General features: G+C 41.7%; 1 protein-coding gene across 1 annotated transcript in view; it reads right to left on the bottom strand.

The window, feature by feature from the left end:
* SHROOM3 (shroom family member 3) overlaps positions 1–20,263 on the bottom strand; it is a 267,856-nt gene extending 247,593 nt beyond the window's left edge. The window contains exon 1 of the mRNA XM_060779370.2: positions 19,527–20,263. Within this exon, the coding sequence (XP_060635353.2) occupies positions 19,527–19,694 (168 nt within the window). The 5' untranslated portion in view covers positions 19,695–20,263. The remainder of the gene's footprint in view (positions 1–19,526) is intronic.
* Between the last annotated feature and the right edge of the window lie 778 nt (positions 20,264–21,041).

Genomic DNA, 21,041 nt, shown 5'->3' with positions numbered 1-21,041 from the left:
ATAATAATCAAAGTATGGATCGTCGATGTCGCAATCCCAGGTGACAGCAGGATCGCAGAGAAACAACTGGAAAAGCTGGCAAGATATGAGGATTTAAAAATCGAACTGCAAAGACTCTGGCACAAACCAGTAAAGGTGGTCTCAGCGGTGATCGGCACACTGGGTGCAGTGCCTAAAGACCTTGGCCTGCACTTAAACACAATCGGCGCTGACAAGATTACTATCTGCCAGCTGCAGAAGGCCACCTTACTGGGATCTGCACGCATTATTCGTGTCTGACGTGTGATCTAATCCAAGAGCCAGCAGAGTGTCTGCTGTGGACTCATCTTGTTGTGTTTCAAATAATAATAATAATAATAATAATAATTATAATTATTATTATTATTATTATTTCAGCTACAGTTCAGTCACAGCCAAATATTGGATTTCTGCATTGTGGTTTTTATCAGGCAGCAATTACTTTAAAGACCTTCTCTCAATGGTTTAGAAATGATCCAGTAAACCCTTTTTTCCAGATGGAGGTGTGTGTCAATTATTACACTACATAACAACATTTTAACTTTTTTTGTTCCTGGTTTGAAATTGTTATTTCCTGTTTAATTGTGCACTACTTACTTCAAAACTTGTTGTTATACTCCAGAAATTTCATTTTGTGGCTGCCACAACTATGTGGAATTGGTTGAGACTCTACAAGATATTCATTGAAAAACTATAGAAAAACGTGCTGCAAGATGTCCTGCAATTTTTTTCTGCAGTTTAATAAAACTTTCCCATGTTTGTATGACAGAACCAATTAGGAAACAACATTTATAATTCAGGAAGAAAAACCATGTTACATAGTGTTATCTATGACACTATTGGAAAAAGATTGTTGCTTGGAAGCATGGAAGACAAACTAATGGACAGTGCTTACTCATTTTCCCTGACATTTCAAAAACTACTATTAAATCTAATGTGCAAAAAATAATTCCTCCCATCTATCCTCCATATCACCATCATTGTGGGTGGGGTGGGGATTATCTTATATTCTTAGAGCTGCTTGATGGGCCACTCTGAGACCTTTCCTGCAAGATCAACTGGAAAGTGAACTCATCATTGTTTGGTGTCTTTCACCCATCTGGCCGGGTCAGGGTTTTTCTCTGACTGAGCTTGCAAGTGATGGACAGGGTTGGCAAGGGTATTATCACAGCATAATTGGACAAAATGAAAAAGAATAGCTTGGAGCTTTTTTTCCATCAAGAAACCATCCCCCTCTGCATTTGATAATGTGGCGAGGGGGGGGGGGTAATATCTTTTGAAGAAATCTCATCCCATTCTTCCATGATTGATATTTCTGGAGCAAGAGAATCCTTGAAATAGCAGCTAACTCACTTGTAATGTACAAACACTATCTCTATCTCTATATGATTCTATATGATTCTCCATTGCTTTCCCTCTCTCTCTCTCTCTGCCTTTCTCTTCCTTCCAGTGAGGGCGCATTTTGCCTTTCTCCAGGCAAAATGTAGCTGCATGGATATTTTTGATATTTTTACCCTTTTTACCTTTCTTAGAAGATGAGCTTAGTAAGCCAGTGAGCTCCAAGACCTTTTCTATCTAGAATGGATTTCTTTTTAACTTCAATAAACGTTTTTTGAACCGAAAGTTGTGACTCTGCAATCTTGTGCCATCCAGTTGAATATAAGCTTATCCTGGCTCACCACACGTAAGTTTCTGCTGGTTATTAAGTTTCTGCTGTTAGCACTTTGCTATATTTATATTTATATTTATATTTATCCGCTGGATAATGGAGAAAGGCAGGGAGTTTCAGAAAAACATCTACTTCTGCTTCATTGACTATTCTAAAGCCTTTGACTGTGTGGATCATAATAAATTGTGGCAAGTTCTTAGTGGGATGGGCATCCCAAGCCACCTTGTCTCTCTCCTGAGGAATCTGTACAAGGACCAAGTAGCAACAGTAAGAACTGACCACGGAACAACAGACTGGTTCAAGATTGGGAAAGGCGTACGGCAAGGCTGCATCCTCTCACCCAACCTTTTTAACTTGTATGCAGAACACATCATGCGATGTGCGGGGCTGGATGAATGCAAAGCTGGGGTGAAAATTGCTGGAAGAAACATTAACAACCTCAGATATGCAGATGACACCACTCTGATGGCTGAAAGCGAGGAGGAGCTGAGGAGCCTTCTAATCAAGGTGAAAGAAGAAAGCGCAAAAGCCGGGTTGCAGCTAAACGTCAAGAAAACCAAGATTATGGCAACAAGAATGATTGACAACTGGAAAATAGAGGGAGAAACCGTGGAGGCCGTGACAGACTTTGTATTTCTAGGTGCAAAGATTACTGCAGATGCAGACTGTGGCCAGGAAATCAGAAGACGCTTACTTCTTGGGAGGAGAGCAATGTCCAATCTCGATAAAATAGTGAAGAGTAGAGACATCAGACTGGCAACAAAGATCCGCCTAGTCAAAGCCATGGTATTCCCTGTAGTAACCTACGGATGTGAGAGCTGGACCTTAGGGAAGGCTGAGCGAAAGAAGATCGATGCTTTTGAGCTATGGTGCTGGAGGAAAGTGCTGAGAGTGCCTTGGACTGCGAGAAGATCCAACCAGTCCATCCTCCAGGAAATAAAGCCCGACTGCTCACTGGAGGGAAAGATACTAGAGACAAAGTTGAAGTACTTTGGCCACATCATGAGGAGACAGGAAAGCCTAGAGAAGACAATTATGCTGGGGAAAGTGGAAGGCAAAAGGAAGAGGGGCCGACCAAGGGCAAGATGGATGGATGGCATCCTTGAAGTGACTGGACTGACCTTGAGGGAGCTGGGGGTGGTAACGGCCGACAGGGAGCTCTGGCGTGGGCTGGTCCATGAGGTCACGAAGAGTCGGAGACGACTGAACGAATGAACAACAACAACAATATTTATGGTGGAATCACCCCTCAGCAAGCGAGAGCCCAAAAGTGGCAGGCTAAAACCCAGAACCTCAATTAGTGGCTGAGACCAGATGAGAAATTCCCTCCTGTGCACACAGAAGATTGGGTGACTTGGAAGGCGCTGAACATACTGCACTCTGGCACAACGAGATGCAGACCCAATCTTAAGAAATGGGGCTACGAAGTGGAGTTCATGACCTGTGAGTGTGGAGAAAAGCAAACCACAGACAACTTACTACAAAGCAACCTGAGCCCTGCCACATGCATAATGGAGGATCTTCTTATAGCAACACCAGAGGCACTCCAAGTGGCCAACTTCTGGTCAAAGGAAGTTTAGCATAATTCCGAGTTTTAAACTTTGTTTGTGGATTTTTTATACATTATAACCGTATTCTCAATTCACTTCTGACACAATAACTAAAAATTGTGTTGCCTAAAGTCTTCCTAATTTGCTACCTCATTTTAAAAAATGTAACTCCCAGGAAAGTGGGTGCAGGATTGATGGCGTATGGTGCAACCCTATCCAGAGATAAAAGGTCTACCCTGACATAGGTCCTACTGAATTTACCCCCATTATGTTATTTACAAGGACATCCAAAGGAAAGGAAATATTCAAAGATGAAATGTTCACTTTCACATTCACGCAGAGTGTAAAGAAAAATATTTTTAAATGGTACAGATCCCTACAGCCTATGCCATCCAGCCACCAACCAGTCAGCAAACTGGTCCCAAAAGTTTGAAAGAAACGGATCTTCCCCCAAACAGCAGCATAAACTGCAGAATAATAATTTGGCTTCACTATAGGCTTGACAAGTTTTGGATGTCTACAAAATCTGACATTCTCTCCCCCCCCCCACCCCCCACCCCCAAAGGATTCATGCATGAGGCCTATGCAGCAGGTGCTATGGGGGGAAATATCTCTTTGTCTGCTAGAAGTCAGAAGTAGATTGCAGGCCAAATGATTACCAAGGAAGGAGTGAAATGATGCTGCATTGGCCAGGCCATGGCACTGGCCCAATATTACATGTTTCCAGGGCAAAAAGCTAAAGAGGTGGAAGGAATGCACATAAATCCTGTTATGTCTTAATGGGATTTTGGAGCTTATGTCTCAGCCAACACTTTGAAATGTACTCTGCAATATACTGGTGATGTTCTCACTAGTAATTCTTACCATCTAGCACTTTATGAAATGTTTCTTATTTCCATCCATGTTATGAACTGGATCCAGGTTTAGTTCCCACTGATCTGTGTGAAGTAAGCAGAACATGATCATGGCTTGTTGGTTTCACTGGCCATTAGGTGCAACTAAAAGGGTCCAAACCAATGCCTGCAAAATTGTGCCACAGCATTGTCAGTTTTAACACGAAGGAATATGAAGAGCAGTTCAGACCTCAGAGCTTGAGTTTGTTTCCTAGTTGTTTAATTTCATATTTCAATCTATATAAATAAAAATGTAATGTTCATTTGTGGTATTCACGGAACTCAAAAACCACTAGGCGAATTTACACCAAATTTGGACACAAGACACTTCTCAGGCCAATGAGTGACCAGCACTCATAAAAACACTGAAAAACACAGCAAAAGGGACTTAAAACAAACAAGAAACAAAAAACAACACTACAACGCACGTGCAAAACCACATATATATACACAAACACACATATATACACATATATGCATATAAACACATACACAGAAAGGACAAAGGAAGGGAGAGAAGAAGGGATGGAAGGAGAGCAGGAAGGAAAGAAAGAAGGGTAGAGAAGGAAGGAGTGAGAGAAGAAAGGAAAGAAGGAGGGAAGGAGAGAAGGAAGGAAAAAAGAAGGGTAGAGAAGGAAGGGAGGAGAGAAGGAGGGAGAGAAAGAGGGAAGGAGAGAAGGAAGGAAAAAAGAAGGGTAGAGAAGGAAGGGAGGAGAGAAGGAGGGAGAGAAAGAGGGAAGGAGAGAAGGAAGGAAAGAAGGGTAGAGAAGGAAGGAAGGAGAGAAGAAGGGAAAGAAGGAGGGAAGGAGATAAAGAAGGAAAGACAGAAGGATAGAGAAGAAAGGAAGGAGAGAAGGAGGGAGAGAATGAAATAAAAAAGTGAAAGAGGGAAGGAAGGAGAGAAGGAACAAAAGAGAGAAAGAGGGAGGGAGGGAAGGAAGCAAGGAAAAAGACAAGACAGGATGGAACCAAAGGAAAGCGAGAAAAGAAACAGGTAGAGAAGGAAGAAAGAAGGGAAAGAAAAAGAGGGAAGGAAGGAGAGAAAGAAAGAAGGAGAGAAAGAGGGAGGGAAGGTTGGCCACAGCAACGTGTGGCGGGTACAGCTAGTATTCAATAAGCAAACAGTTAGGAATCCTGGGAACATGCCCCAAATACCTTTGTTAGCTTGGGTACTTCGCTTTCCAAATGCCATAATGAAGCCTGATAGAGGGTTTTGCTACACATGGGATAACTGTCTATAGGCCTGAAGGACTCTGTTTCATATGTTTATATTCTGGGGAAGAGATAGAGCAAGAGAGAAATCTCAACATTGTCATCTTATTGATCTGGATAAGACAACGTTCATTGTTGATACTCCTCCAGTCTCTCAATCATACATCTCTCTCTGCTAATACTGGTTTCATTATAGTACAAGTGTTGTAATTCAGCCAATAATTGTGCCTAATGTCATTGAGAAAGGGGGTCATGGGATTTCTGGGCCTGCTGAGCCTGTGAGCCAGCATGAGATTTTAAGTCTTGAAATTGAGCATTTTGTGTCTCCTGCAGTTAGGTCACATCTCAGAGAGGGGCCCAGAGAAGTCTTTCTCTAGGGAAGCGAATTCAGACAATGAACTGCCAGGTGGAGAGGGTAATGAGCTATTAGATAGGAGACTTAGTTTTCACAAACTCGGAGCTGCTTCACAGATTTAGTGAAGGTCACAGGGCTTGTTAGAGAAAAGTGCAACATGCACAGGGGTTTTGAAAACCCCTTCAAACATTGGGGTATTTGGGAGTTTTAGTATATTATCTACCGTTTGTATATTGTTTTATTTTCTACCTAGTGGACCCAAATGTTACAGATAAATACAGGCATTCACAACAGAGCCCTTAACTACTAACAAGAATGTAAGTAGTCTTGCGTGTGCATCTATAACCTTTTCAAAACCATGTCAATTTGGGGATCTTAATATATCTATTATCTGTATATTGCTTTATTCCTTATTTAGTGTATTCAAGCATCATAGATAAGAATAACACCCGAAGAAGATATTATGAAAGAAGGAAACAACCCAGGAGACCTTGTTGTATTGTGTTACTGTTCCTGACATTATGTATTGATGAAGAATCTCCTACAGCATAGAAACTGTCATTGTGGAAGCTGAAAGAGACCAAAGGGATTTTTTCAGCAGTCTGGTCAATGTTGGAGTTTGAAGCAACCTCTCGTCTCAAGTCCTAGTCTAGTCAGCTAAGGGAATTCTAGTTTCATATCTCCCGTGGTTCATGTTCCATGCTTCCAAGTTTAAAGGATTGTTCCTGAATTCTGTGTATTGGATTTTATGCTGTCGTGTGTATCCTGACGCTATCGCATTCCTGGTTTCTGATACAACTCTTGTACTTTGGATTTTGTGGAATATTTCTTACATTTAGATTTAGGTGTTTTTACTATTTTGGCTGAATTGCTTTTTAAATATTCTTCAATAAACTGCTTTGCTGATATACATTGGACTGGAGTGTGGTGGTTAAGTACAGAGGTGCTTCTCGCCCTGGAATACGTCACACAGGCCCTGTCTACACTTCCATATAATCGAGTTTCTGAATCCAGATTATCTGATTTGTACTGGATTATATGGCGGTGTAAACTCATACAATCAAGTTCAAAGCAGATAATCTGGATTCAGAAATTGGATTATATGACAGTGTAGATCCAGTCATAGTTGCTTAGAGTATCCTGGGTTCTCACACCAGCACAACATCCCTGGCTGTTTTTGCTTCATTGCAGAACTACAATTCTGGGAGACAAAGAATTGAATTCCTGCTCAGCCTTGGAAACTCACTGGAGGACTTTGGGTAAGACATTCTCTTGGCCTCCTCTGAACAAATTTTGCCAAGAAAAAAACATGACAGATTTGTCTTAGGATTTCCATTCGTCTGCAATGACATGAAGAGGTATAACAACAACTCCATGGCAATAGTCTACTGAAATCAGAAATGCCTATGTGTAAGAAAGTATGGTTGTTGCATCAGGCTATATGGCTTTCAGTGTTTCACTGTTCCCAGAGCCTGTGCATAGTAATAACAAACTTGATCAGTCTCAGCGATCACACTTTAAGAATATATGGTTCTGTGGAACAATCTGATTATGGGTTTGATTATTTGATTGGATGAATATGCTATCTCTAGGAATCCCTATGTCCTCCAGTGCAACTATGCCCAGCTTTAACTGGAAGATGTCCACAGTTGTATTCGACTTGCAGAGGTCTCAAACTTGTGGCCCTTCAGATGTTTGTGCTGCCAACTCCCAGAAGCCTTGATCCGCTTGTCCTATGGTAAGGAACATGGGAGGTGAAGTCTAAAACACCTGGTGGGCCACATGTTTAACACAACTGCAGAAGATCTACAAATTCCAAGAAAACGGTTCTTCCAGGTTTTATATTCATGTTTTCCCCCATTTTTGTGTAGATCCCATATCCCAAACCTCAGTGAATATGGAAAGCTGACTTTGAAAATTTCTCATCTGAAACCACAGCTGACATGATCTATGCAATCAGGGAGTCATATCCCCTACCCAGAAAATCTATGGGTGTCCCAATGATCCATGAACCAGCAGTGTTTATAACAACAACAACACTTTATTTAGTTTGGCAGAAGCAAACAGAAGCCTTTTTACATTGAAGACAGATTGACAACCTATTTGGCACAGGAAACCAAACAAATCAATTTTGTTTTACAAAAACCTATTGCTAAAAAAGTCACAACAAAAATACATGGACAAAACTGTTTATCTCATAGGGGAATCTGTTCATGAAAAGTAAGAATCTTCTCCTGCTTTAAATCTATAAGCTTTCTTAATGAGATATGGCAAAGGAACTAGAATTTCCTTTTGTCCAGTTTCACATCTACCACTTTGGTAGTGTTAAGTTTGACCCAGCAGAAGCCAACTCTGGGCGGTTCCACACTGTGGTAAAGTCTTCTTTGACCCAGGTTTAAGAATCCCGGGTTGGGGTGGACTGTGCTTTCGCAGCTGGGTGTCCAGGTGCGCTCCTGGAAGCTTCTAGGAGTGATTTGCCTCCCCCCACCTCCGTTTCTCCTGGTGCATCATTCCGCCAGGAAAGCTCCTAGAAGTCACATGAGTTCTTTTATTTTTAAAAAGGAGTTTGGGTTTTTTTTTTCACATGTTTCCCGGGTCTGATTCAGCCTGGAGAACGAGACAGCTGTGCGGATGGCCCTTTCAGAAGTCCCAGGACTTGTGAAAAGGCAGTCCACACTCCACCCATAGCAGGAAAGACATGGGTCTTTCAAGAAGACCTGCTTCTTCCCTGTTAACAAATAATCTCGCCATAAAACAGAGTTTTCCTGCTTTGTGGCAGAAGCATTTGGGATTTTGGCATTGTTTGGATGCCCTCCATGAAATCCCAGGATTTTGCACACTTTCCACGCAGTGTGGATGTGCCCTCTGGTCACAGAAGAATAAAGTTGGAAGGAATATCAAAGGCCATCTGGTCCAAGCCTCTGCTCATGTAGATACTACTAACAAAGCACTGCTGCAGAAAATACAGTAAAATAAAAAAAGGTGTTTTTTTTTTTTTCAAACATAGGCTTAGTTCTCATCAAAAATAGCATAAACCTGTTTGTGGGTTGAATTACTTCAAAATGCAACTGAATATCACCCTTCTCCCACCACCTTAAACAAACGAGCCATCATAGAGGAAGATCCTGGCCTGTTTCTGCTCTGGTTTAATTTTCTAGCTGCAAAAATGTTTATTGTTTTTTGGTAAGGTAAGAGTGTGACATCAGCTTCCAACACAGGATGAAGCAATTCAACTAGGGTTGATCTCAAATACTAGAGCATTTAAGACCAACCCTAGGTGAATTACAAGTATTGGGATATGCCTGTTGTAGGCAAGAAACAGGTAGGATATCAGCCATTTTAGGGGCGATGTAAGTCACAAGATCCTGTCTGATCTTAAAAGCTAAGTAGGGTCAGCTCTGATTAGCAATTGGATAGGAGATTGCCAGCAAATACCAGTTGCTGTAGGCTATATTTCAGAGAAAGTAACTCCCAATGCCACCTCTGTGTATTCCTTGACTAAGAAACCTCTGTGAAATTCATAAGGTCATCTAAATTGACAGGTGACTTGAATGCATGCACACAAACACATCTGCTTCCAATGGCTGTTCTTACAGTCTAGTATCCACTTACAAAACAAACAGAGATCAGTCCCAACAATGAGGCCAGGAAGCATTATGTTCACTCTGGCTTCCGAATAACACCGTCATCAGGACTATTGTATACCATTTCCCACTCCCCCCCCCCCCGCCCTTTAAGGGAGCAATCCTTTAGGAACTTTTAATATCACCCTGAAACATGCCATCGTTGTATCACGAACACATGCAAGCTTGTCTGATTTTGGGAACTAAGCTGGACTGAGTCTGGTTAGGACTTGGAAGGGAGGCCATAAGGAAACACTTTGGAAAAAATCTTGCATGAATCCTTGGATGCCTTGGTTTCCTACAGTACATTCCTATGAAATTCATGCACAACCTTGCCCTTTCAAAATGATTATAAATTGCCTGAATAAAATAATGGACACATTTATACTGTGTGAGTATCCAGTATAGAGGCCAAGCTGAAGTACTTTGGCCACATCATGAGAAGAAAGGAAAGCTTAGAGAAGACAATGGGGAAAATCGAAGGAAAAGGAAGAAGGGCCAACCAAGGGCAAGATGGATGGATTGCATCCTTGAAGTGACTGGATTGACCTTGAAGGAGCTGGGGGTGGTGATGACCGACAGGGAGCTCTGGCATGGGCTGGTCCATGAAGTCACGAAGAGTTGGAAATGACTGAATGAATGAACAACAACAAAATCCAGTATCCATATCCTTTCTTCATATTGAATTTGATTTGCTTTGTTTGAGTGTTAAGCCTCAAAATCCTACTCTTTGGAGAGGAGGTAGGTAAAGGTTTTCCCCTGACATTAAGTCCAATTGTATCCAACTCTGGAGGCTGGTGCTCGTCTCCATTTCTAAGCCAAAGAGCCAACATTGTCCATAGACACCTCCAAGGTCATGTGACTGGCATGACTGCATGGAGCACTGTCGCCTTCCCACTGGAGTGTTACCTAGTGATCTACTCACATTTGCATATTTTCGAATTGCTAGGTTGGCACAAACTGGGACTAACAGCGGGAGCTCACCCACTTCCCGGATTTGAACCGGCGACCTTTCAATCAGCAAGTTCAGCACCACCGAGGGCTCCCCATGGAGTTTTGTTTCTCTCTGTGTGTTTTATGGAGAGGAAGAATTCCAAAAAACACGAGGTAATAGTTGGAATTATACACCAGGCAGCATCATGCTAGTATTCCCAATAATAGATTTTTATTTCTTACGGCCATCCTATTGGCAGGAGCAGGGAGGATATTAAGGTCCTCCTCTCCACTTGTTGCTAGCTGTGCCAGTCCAGTAGCTGGATGGTTGTGAGAGTTTAAGGAGATGAATGAGGAAAAGCTCAGCAGGTAACAGTGTTCCTCGTTGCGACTCCCCGGGCAAGAATGCAATTGAGGCCTCTGTTCCTAGGACAAGAATCTGTTCCCTTGTTAATTACACAGTTACTGAATGTAAGATTAGAAAGGGCATTTCAGAAGCCCTGTGGTATGCTAAGCTTTCCCAAAAGGTCTGAGTTGTAACTGCTGAAAGGGCAGATAAATGGATTGTAGTGAGCCCCAGCCTCCTTAAAGTTTGAATTTTGTTATACTTGTTGCTTTAAATTCATATTTTCTCTAATATATTAAATCACTGGAAGAGGCAGTTATTAAATATCTGCACTGAAAAAATACAAATAGCAAAATCACAGAAATAAACACACGACAGTGGACTTTAATCTGTGCTGCTTTTACACAGGAGAGACATTTCTGGCAAAAATTGAGAGCCAAGTTGACAAAGAAAAAACATGGATGTGTCTCACAAATGGAACTCGGAAAAAGGAGACAGAGGGCCTGATTCTGGCAGCCCAAGAACAAGCCATTCAAACCAATGCCATCAAAGCCTGAATTGAAAAGTCGATCCCAAATATAGACTCTGCAAAGAAGCAGATGAAACAATAGATCACCTCCTCAGTTGCTGCAAGAAGATCAAACAGACAGACTATAAGCAGAGGCATAACAAGTATGAATTGTTAATGTTCCAATCCCAGGTGACAGCAGAACTGAAGAGAAACAACAGGAAAAGCTGACACGATATGAGGATTTAAAGATCAAACTGCAAAGACTATGGCACAAGCCAGTCAAGGTGGTCCCAGTGGTGATCGGCACAGTGCCTAAAAAACTTGGCCTGCACATTTTTTGCATTTGTCTGGGCATTGAATGTTTGCCTTTTTGTGTTGTTAAATTGCCCTGAGAGGGAGAGAGGGCAGTCTATAAATGAAGTTTCATTATTATTGATCAATTGCCCTGGGTGATCCTACACACATGTTCGTTCTGCCCTGGATTCATGGATAATGCCCAGATGGCAGACAAGTCAACACCGGATGGATTTTATCAAAATGGACAACCAAAAATATTCTAAAGGAAAGCATACACAGCGAACAGAACATATCTCTGGACATAGGACACATGTCCTCATATGCACCCCCCCCCCAAAAAAACATTATCCATCCTTTTGTTAAGTAAGGTCTGTGCAGGAATCACCTAAAGCAGCAGTTCTCAACCTGGAGGTCACGACCCGCAGGGGGGTTGTCTGGCCATTTCGGAGGGGTCGCGAGGCTGCCTCCGTTGGCCCCGCCCCAAGGGCGTGGGCCAAGCAAAGGCTCCTTTGTGCAAGGCCTGGCCTCGCGCAAAGCCCGCCTTGCCTTCCTCGCTCTTTGCCATCCGGCGAGGGCGCGGGGCAGACGAGGGGTCCTCCGTGCGAGGTTTGGCCTCGCACAAAGCCTGCCTCACTCTCTCTGTGTCAATTCCTCCCAAACTCCTCCAGTATTTTTTGTTTGACATGGGAGTTCTGTGTGGAGGTTTTCATGGTCTGTGGAAGTCAGTGCTGAATTGGTTGAAGTTACTGCAAATCCCATCATCTGTTTTCCATACTCACCCAAACATATTTTTTTTCTGATTAATCATGATGCTTTAATTATGTTGAATTTGCAACAATGAAAACACATCCTTCATATCAGATTACAATTTGTAACAGTAGCAAAATTACAGTTATAAAGGAGCAACGAAAATAATTTTGTGGTTGGGGGTCACCACGACATGAGGAACCATATTTAGGGGTCCCGGTGTCAGAAAGGTTGAGAACCACTGACCTAAAGGATGTTCAATAAGATTACCTGTATTGTTGAAGGCTTTCATGGCTGGAATCACTAGGTTCTTGTGGGGTTTTTCAGGCTATAGAGCCATGTTCTAGAGGCATTTTCTCCTGACGTTTCGCCTGCATCTATGGCAAGCATCCTCAGAGGTAGTGAGGACCTCACTACCTCTGAGGATGCTTGCCATAGATGCAGGCGAAATGTCAGGAGAAAATGCCTCTAGAACATGGCCCTATAGCCCGAAAAAACCCACAAGAACCTAGATTACCTGTAGCTATTCACTTGGATTCGGATACCTCATTAATAAACCTCCCCCCCCCCCCCCATGCAGTGAGCTTTGTTTCTGAAATTTTGACAGATTTAGTACTTCTACCATGAAGTCTCAACTGGTTTCACTTACCTGCAACTTCTGGTAAATTATTCTCGGGTTCCTTTTGCTAATCTATGCTGTGTTCACTCTTTTTGTGAAGCAATTATCTTTTAAAGAAGCAACTCACACTCTCTGTTTACAGACATTTTCTACTATATATTTATACTTGATTCAGAAATTTGTGGTCCTACTAATGAGTAAATAAATACTTCAACTAAGAAGTGCCTGAAATAAGGTAGATTTCCCCCTTCTTGTTGAGACCATCAATTCTGCAGTGAAGTTTTAAGGAAAAGGAACACAAGAGAGTGACCTATTGGTGGTATCATGCACACCCCAGGCATATTTGGCATTAAGGGAGTTGGTTGTTGTAGAAACCGAGTCCCACAAACTCATTAATTTTCAATGATATGCACCATCTCCTTTAAAAAAAACAGCCTGCATGCTGCAATCAGATCATTGGAATAAAAATATCTGCATGCCACATTAAGACTTTTGGAACAATCCATCCTATTTCCCACCACTGAAAATGTATTATGTGCTTAAAGCCTATTAGAAGCTAAACACCACTCCAGTCACTCAAAGGTGATTTTAATATCTTGTTTCACCCGGCAGTGCCAAATGGTTCATGCTTATTTATTATTCTGTGGGAGACAAGCCAAATTCTGAAAACTATTTTGCTTACATTGAAAACCGGAACCGAGAGATCAGAAGTGAGCTATGATGCAATGGTGTCCCTTAGATTGCACTGCCAATAAATATTATATCACCTCTCTTGCCAAATTCAGTTCCTTTGTGCAATTGTCTCCTTCAATGCTTACCAATTAAGCATAGTCTTAAACCTGAGAAACAACTTCTACATTGAGCAATTCAAAGTGCGAGAAAGGACTATAGATGGCATAGGATATCTTTGCAGTCATAAGTTATGATGACATTCAATCTGAACAATTGGCAGCATTAGAAACCACGGACTTTGCCACTGAGTAAACATATGTAGGATTAAAAAATAATGAGTCAAATCCAAAACAAACAAAATCATCAATCTTAATAACAGTTCCTTTTCTTCTTCTTCTTTTTTTTTTTTTTGCAATGCCTGTGCCTCCTGAGAACCGTTATATTTGTTGTGTTCCAACTGATCACCAAGGGCCGGGCTGTAGCACAGCTGGTTAATCACCAGCTGCAATAGGTCACTGCCAACCAGAAGGTGACAGTTTCGAAGCTTGAGTCGCATTGAGAACCTGACTGTTAAGCCTAGCCTACTGTCCACCTCAGCAGTTCGAAAACAGCTGAGCTGTGAGCTGTGACTACAGAAATTAGGAACCGCTTAAAGCGGGGAGGTATTTTGTGGCACCATAAAAATGCCAGCGGTCAAAGTGCAAGGAGGAAATATGATCAAACTAGCCATCCCCTACCACACGTTGCTGTGGCCCACATGGGGGTTCTGTGTGGGAGATTTGGCCCAATTCTATCGTTGGTGTGGTTCAGAATGCTTTGTGATTGTAGGTGAACTATAAATCCCAGCAACTACAACTCCCAAATGTCAAGATTCTATTTTTCCCAAACTCCACCAGTGTTCACATTTGGGCATATGGAGTATTTGTGTAGAGTTTGGTCCAGATCCATCATTGTTTGAGTCCACAGTGATCTCTGGATGTAGGTGAACTACAACTCCAAAACCAAAGGACACTGCCCACCAAACCCTTCCAGTTGGTTCTGTGTGCTGTTTGGTTCAATTCCATCGTTGGTAGGGTTCAGATTGTAGGTGAACTATAAATCCCAGCAACTACAACTCCCAAATGGCAAAATCAATTTTTTGAGTGAAGGACATACATTGGGTTGTTAGGTGTCTTGTGTCCAACTTTGGTGTCAATTCGTCCAGTGGTTTTTGAGTTCTGTTAATCCCACAAACGAACATTACATTTTTATTTATATAGAGAGAGAAGAGACTAAGGGGCTCAAAATACTGTTATCTATTTCTCATGTATATATAATCATATGGTCTGTTTGGGCCTTCAAGTTGCCTGTTATCTTATGTCAACCTCATTGGGTCTGGCTTTAGCACAGTTGGCTAATCACCAGCAACAATACATCTTACCAATCAAAAGATTAGCAGTTCGAAGCCCAGATCGGGGTGAGTACCTGGCCTTCAGCCCAGCTTACTGTCTACCTAAGCAGTTTGAAAACAGCTGTGAGCAGAGAAATTGGATACTGCTTAAGCGGGGAAGTATTTTATGGCACCATAAAAGTAATACAAGGAAAATGCGAGCAATCAAAGGAAGGTGGAAGTCTGGGATCAAGGCTCTTCATCATAGACTAGAGGATGGAGCAACAGCACCCCCTGTGGCCAGAATCGAGCACAACCTCAAGGACTCCGAAGCCAACATAATACCTCTATCTGTTTTCTGTCCTGTCTTTTTAATGGCATTGAATGTTTGCCATGTATGTGTCCTGTGATCCGCCCTGAGTCCCCTTCGGGGTAAGAAGGGTGGAATCTAAATGCTGTAAATAATAATAACAATAATTACTTCATAGAGAAGACAGGCGACAATGGTGGGAGACAATCTATAATTCCAGATGAGTAGTAAATAGTATATGAATAGTGGAGGAGTTTCTTGGACTGGTGTGTTGATAGGAGTTCAGGACTAGAAAAGCGATGTCATAAAGTAGGCATGAGAAGCCTTAGGTGGCTCGGATGTCAACTAATGTTATAATATGTTTAGTACATTAGGAAACCATTGTCTATGTTCAAATCATTGTCAATGGACTGGAGTTGGTAGATACAATGGATAATGTATTCAGGGCATCAAGCTCTGTACTAAATCAGCCAGTTATGTCATTCAGCATTTCTACAGCTGGTCATACAAGTCAACAAATACAATGGAGTATTCCTATCCCTGCGCCTCTTGTTATCATTGCCTACCAGTAACTTTACATAGACCCAGGGGGGGGGGGGGGGGGAACAATTCTCACATGTTTTTGTGAATTCAAAGCATAAACTCAGCATAAACTTGACGGAGAATATTCTACTCTTCCCTTTACTTTAATTAAGGTGTTTCCAGATGAATTGCTCCTAATGCTAACACTCAAAAGACATTATGCAGCTGTTCCAACTGTTTCTCCTCAATGGGTTTTTGTGTGTGTGAGAAAAGAAAAAAGCCAGACTAAGCAGTGGGAAAATATAGAAGAGTTACAACCCGAAGAAAAGGATGTTGTCTGAATTCCCATCCCCACCTGCACCTCCAGATCAAGTGTCACAATTGTACAACAAAACCATTGTCTGGAAGCACCCTAAGAATCTTACGAGGGTTCTGCTTATTAAAATCTTCACAATGACACATTTGACATCCTTGCGCCATGCCAAAAATCTCACACCAGAGCTAGATGCTCCTGGTTGCAGACCGCAATGAGAGTGCTCTTCCAATCATAGAATCATAGAATCATAGAATCCTAGAGTTGGAAGAGACCTCATGGGCCATCCAGTCCAACCCCCTGCCAAGAAGCAGGAATATTGCATTCAAATCACCCCTGACAGATGGCCATCCAGCCTCTGTTTAAAAGCTTCCAAAGAAGGAGCCTCTACCACACTCCGGGGCAGAGAGTTCCACTGCTGAACAGCTCTCACAGTCAGAAAGTTCTTCCTCATGTTCAGATGGAATCTCCTTTCTTGTTGTTTGTAGTGGAACTCTCTGCCCCAGAGTGTGGTGGAGGCTCCTTCTTTGGAAGCTTTTAAACAGAGGCTGGATGGCCATCTGTCAAGTGTGATTTGAATGCAATATTCCTGCTTCTTGGCAGGGGGTTGGACAGGATGGCCCATGAGGTCTCTTCCAACTCTTTGATTCTATGATTCTATGACTAGAGTTCACAGTCTCTGGCCTCTCCATAGGTTTTGAGCTGAAGTTCTCAGGATCATGAGAATATTGGTCATTTTGGCTGGCATTTCTGGGATTTGGCATCCAAAACAAATATGCGAGAATGGACCAATACATGATAATTTCTGATACCACCGATTGCTAGTATTTTTTATTATAAACAGTCCAATAACTACCTTCAACTGTTGTATTTAATAGTTTTCAAATTATCTCCCTTTCTGTATATAGTACAAAAATGTAGTTCTACAGGACAAACGAACACAAGAAGTCCATTTAACGTATACAGAATTCCGTTGGATAGCAGAGGTCTAAAACAAAATGGCTTAAACTGCTGAGCTGCCGAACTTGTCGACTAAAAGGTTGACCATTCAAATCCAGGGAACGGGGTGAGCTCCTGCTGTTAGCCCCAGCTTCTGCCAATGTAGCAGTTCAAAAACATGCAAATGTGGGTAGATCAATAGGTGCCACTTTGGCGGGAAGGTAACGGCACTCCATGCAGTCATGCCGACGACATGATCTAGGAGATGTCTACTGACAACACCAGCTCTTCAACTTAGAAATGGAGATGAGCACCAAGTCCCAGAGTTGGACACAACTAGACTTATGTCAGGGGAAACCTTAACCTTACCTAAACAAACTGAACAACTATTTACCAAGTCTAGGAGTTCCAGAAGAGAGAAATTGCACCCCAAAAATGGTTCGACTTTAACTTGGACCAACTATACACTCTTTAGCCATCCCCCTTCAGTCTCTATTCAGTTTCATAAAGCTACTAGATAAAGACATAACAGTGATTTCCAGATATCCAGGTAAAACATTAATATTATTTTGATAAATTCCTGAACACTTTTAATGACTTGGTGAATAGTTAATCATCTGTGGATAAGAAGTAGCAATCAACATGGTCAACCTCTTAACTATAGTTTTATTTGATAAACCATAATCAAAACTATTGGCTACAAAAAGTTGTTTCAACAGAATCTCCAGACCACCATAAAAGTCACTTTTTGCTTGAAAGAGTAATGGAATCCTCTTTTAACCACTCCCTTCCACTTGAAAGTTTTTCAAATAAAAGAAACCACTCAGTAGAAACTCAATTAAGCAGAGATTTCAAAAGATCAGATTGTTCTTTCCCAGAATCATTTAAAAACTGAAGGTAGGCTTTCTCAGAGTGCTGGAAGTGGAGTGGGTCAAATACATTTTCTCATTGTGTAATAAATGTCTGCTACGGAAGGACTGGAATCCTGTTGGTTAGTCCCAAGTGGAGTAGATCCATTGAACCAATTGTTGAGTGTGAATCAGTATCAGTAAATCAGATTCATTCAACAATTTTAGTAAAGGTTTTTTCGAGCTATATGGCCATGTTCTAAAGGCATTTTCTCCTGACGTTTCGCCTGCATCTATGGCAAGCATCCTCAGAGGTAGTGAGGATGCTTGCCATAGATGCAAGTGAAACGTCAGGAGAGAATGCCTTCAGAACATGGCCATATAGCCCGAAAAAACCTACAACAACCCAATTCTAGTAAAGTTAGGACACAGTATAGAATTTAGACCAATGGTTCTCAACCTGTGGTCTGTGAACTACCAGTGGTTCACAGGAATGAAAATATGATCCGCGGCCTCACCATTACTACACCTTTGCCTCAAAACCACATGGCCATCTGTCGGGGGTACTTTAAATGCGATTTTCCTGCTTCTTGGCAACGGGTTGAACTGGATGGCGCACAAGATCTCTTCCAACTCAAGGATTCTATGAGTCTATGAACAAGAGCGATTGGTCTCACAAAATGGGACGTCGGATGGGGAGATGCTGACTACGAAAGATTACTACTACCACATCAACTTTAGATTATTAAATATGGTTTTCTGTGGATGACCAGATGGTGACTAACTGGATGGCATATATTCTGTATCAGAAACTAGAGCTGATGTGGTCTATCCAATGCATTTTTCTGAATCAGCACCTCAAATAACCAAACCAAATCTAAGGTTGACCAAAAACTGATTTGTAACCCTTTTGGTATTAATGTTGGAGAGTTGCCCCTAGTCAAAGTGGTCCCTGGTCAAGTGGTCCCTGGTCAAAAAAAGGTTGGGAACCACTGATCTAGAATGATTGAGGGAAGTAATGAATTATAGAATCATAGAGGTGGAAGAGTCCTTGTGGGCCATCATAACCCTTTTGGTACTAATGTTGGAGAGTAGTCCCTGTTCAAGTGGTTCCTAGTCAAAGTGGTCCCTGGTTAAGTGGTCTCTGGTCAAAAAAAGATTGGGAAACACTGATTTAGACCAATGTTACTTACATGACTAACTTGTGGACTCTGCTTGAAAAAGAGCTCAGTGGAACCATGTACCTTGCACATTATTTGTAGATATGGAAAGATTTCTGTTTTGCCTACCAGCACAACAGTGTCCTCTGTTATGGCAAATACTCCATACATTCCTCATATTTTGAAATAACAGAAACATTTATTGAATACTCAAAAGGCTTTTAAAAAAAGAATCAACCTTGCTACATACAGCTTGAATCTGTACTCCGAAATGTATGGATTTAAGCAGGCTTAATCTCTCTTGAATTCAATTAGATCAGCTTAAGTCCAAGCATGTCAATTTATTTCAGTAGTCAATTGGCTTAGAGGTGTACATTTTTGTCTTTCGTACGGAAAAGTAATTTCTTGCAGGAAGATGAGCCACTAAGATAGCAATTTTTTGCAGCTAATAGATTTGAAATGAACGCATCTCATTCGTTTTAAGATTCTCTCTCTACTTTGCTGATTATGAGTTAGCACTTTCCTGAAATTAAAACTTTGGTCCACCTGCTTATTTTTCGAAGCACTTTTGGCAAAAATCTGCAGCTCGAGGCATCTCGAAACCCAATAAACAAAGTTACCTTGGAGATGATTAATGGCTCCCCGTGCTCCAGTCCGCCTTTCAAAGTAAATCCCCATGGAGCTCCTCCGTGTAGCAAAGCCTCCAAATAAATGTATCTTCCTTTATGGGCTAGGCTCCCTTTTGAAGACGAAATAATGCCCCTGTTTATATTGTCCAACATCCTCATCTTTGTCTTCCAGAACCTCCAATGAAGCCAAAAGCAGAAACTGAAAGGATTTGGGGACAGGGCAGCGGAAGATTAAAATGCCCCACATCCATGATGAATCGCCTCATAGTCTGCTAGGAAGCTTGCCAGAGGAGTTCCTTTTCTTTTTGACCCAAAATCCTGAACGCTGCGCAGAAAACTCCCCAAAACCACACTTCGGCATATCATTTCTGTATCAGAGCCTCCAACTTTCTGATGCTGTTTTGCTGGGATGCATTTCCCTTTCTGCAAAACTTTTCTTATGTAAGATGCTTCAATTCATGCCTCTTTCCCATGGACTGCTAACTGGCTCCTGTTTCGCATAAACCGTCCAAATATTAAAAAGCAAAAGGCGAAAATAACATATTTGGACCCATTTGGGGACTAAGCTCCTCCAATGCAAGCTAGGGCTTCATTTTTGATTGATTATCACCCCTTTCTTCCCTTCTGTCAGCAATTTACCATTACAATGGCCGTTTTTGCTTCAGTTCATTGCTTCCAAAGAATGAAGGCATCTTCTCCCTCTCTCCACTGGCTTTTCTGCTAACTTCACAATTTTGTGACTTGTCAAAAGTAGCGGGGACAGGGGGAAGGGAATGAAGCCAAGGCTTGAAAAACCTTTTTTTTCTTCTATTGGACTCAAAGCATTGAAATAGTTTCTCCGGTTGCATTTATAAAGGGAAAACCAGAGAGAGAGCTGTGCCAGGGAAACAGGAAAAGCAGGTGAAATTAATCCCTTGAAAAAATGTTAAGGAGATAGCTTAGCTCTTTTCAGCACTTTCCCACTGTGTTGTCATGCCTGTTGTGGCTAAATGAGAGCGGTTCAGCCGAGAGAGCAAGAACAGGGGGAATGGGACGGCTTGTTTGTCACAGCAGGCCAACAACTATGTGATGCCAAGGAGGTTGCCATATTTACAAGGGCTCCAGAGGTTCAGCCGCAGAGGGATGAAAAAAGCATCACCTATTAATCACAGGTTGAGCATCACTTATCCAAAATGCTCAGGAAGTGTTCCCAGTTTTGGATTTTTTCCTCCCAGATTTTTCAATGCTTTCATATGCATAATATGCAAGTATTGCATATTATGCATATGTTAAGTATTGCAACATTTGAAAAAAAATTATTGTTTTTTTCTTCTTTTATAACACAGACTTTTAAATACTTTTCAAAGCTCCTTTTTACAGGTTTTTTTTAACTCAGTAAATACCTAGTTTTTACTCTTCCTTTAGTTTTCTTAGATCTACAGAGACACTCGCTGGAACACCCCAGCAAGCGAGAGTCCAAAAGTAGCAGGCCCAAACCCAGCACCTCAATTCATGGGTGATACCAAA

Source organism: Anolis sagrei, chromosome 5 (genome assembly GCF_037176765.1).
Source record: "Anolis sagrei isolate rAnoSag1 chromosome 5, rAnoSag1.mat, whole genome shotgun sequence".
Taxonomy (NCBI): Eukaryota; Metazoa; Chordata; class Lepidosauria; order Squamata; family Dactyloidae; genus Anolis; species Anolis sagrei.
The sequence above is the reverse complement of the archived record's forward strand: the minus strand, read 5'-3'. Positions and strand labels throughout refer to the sequence as shown.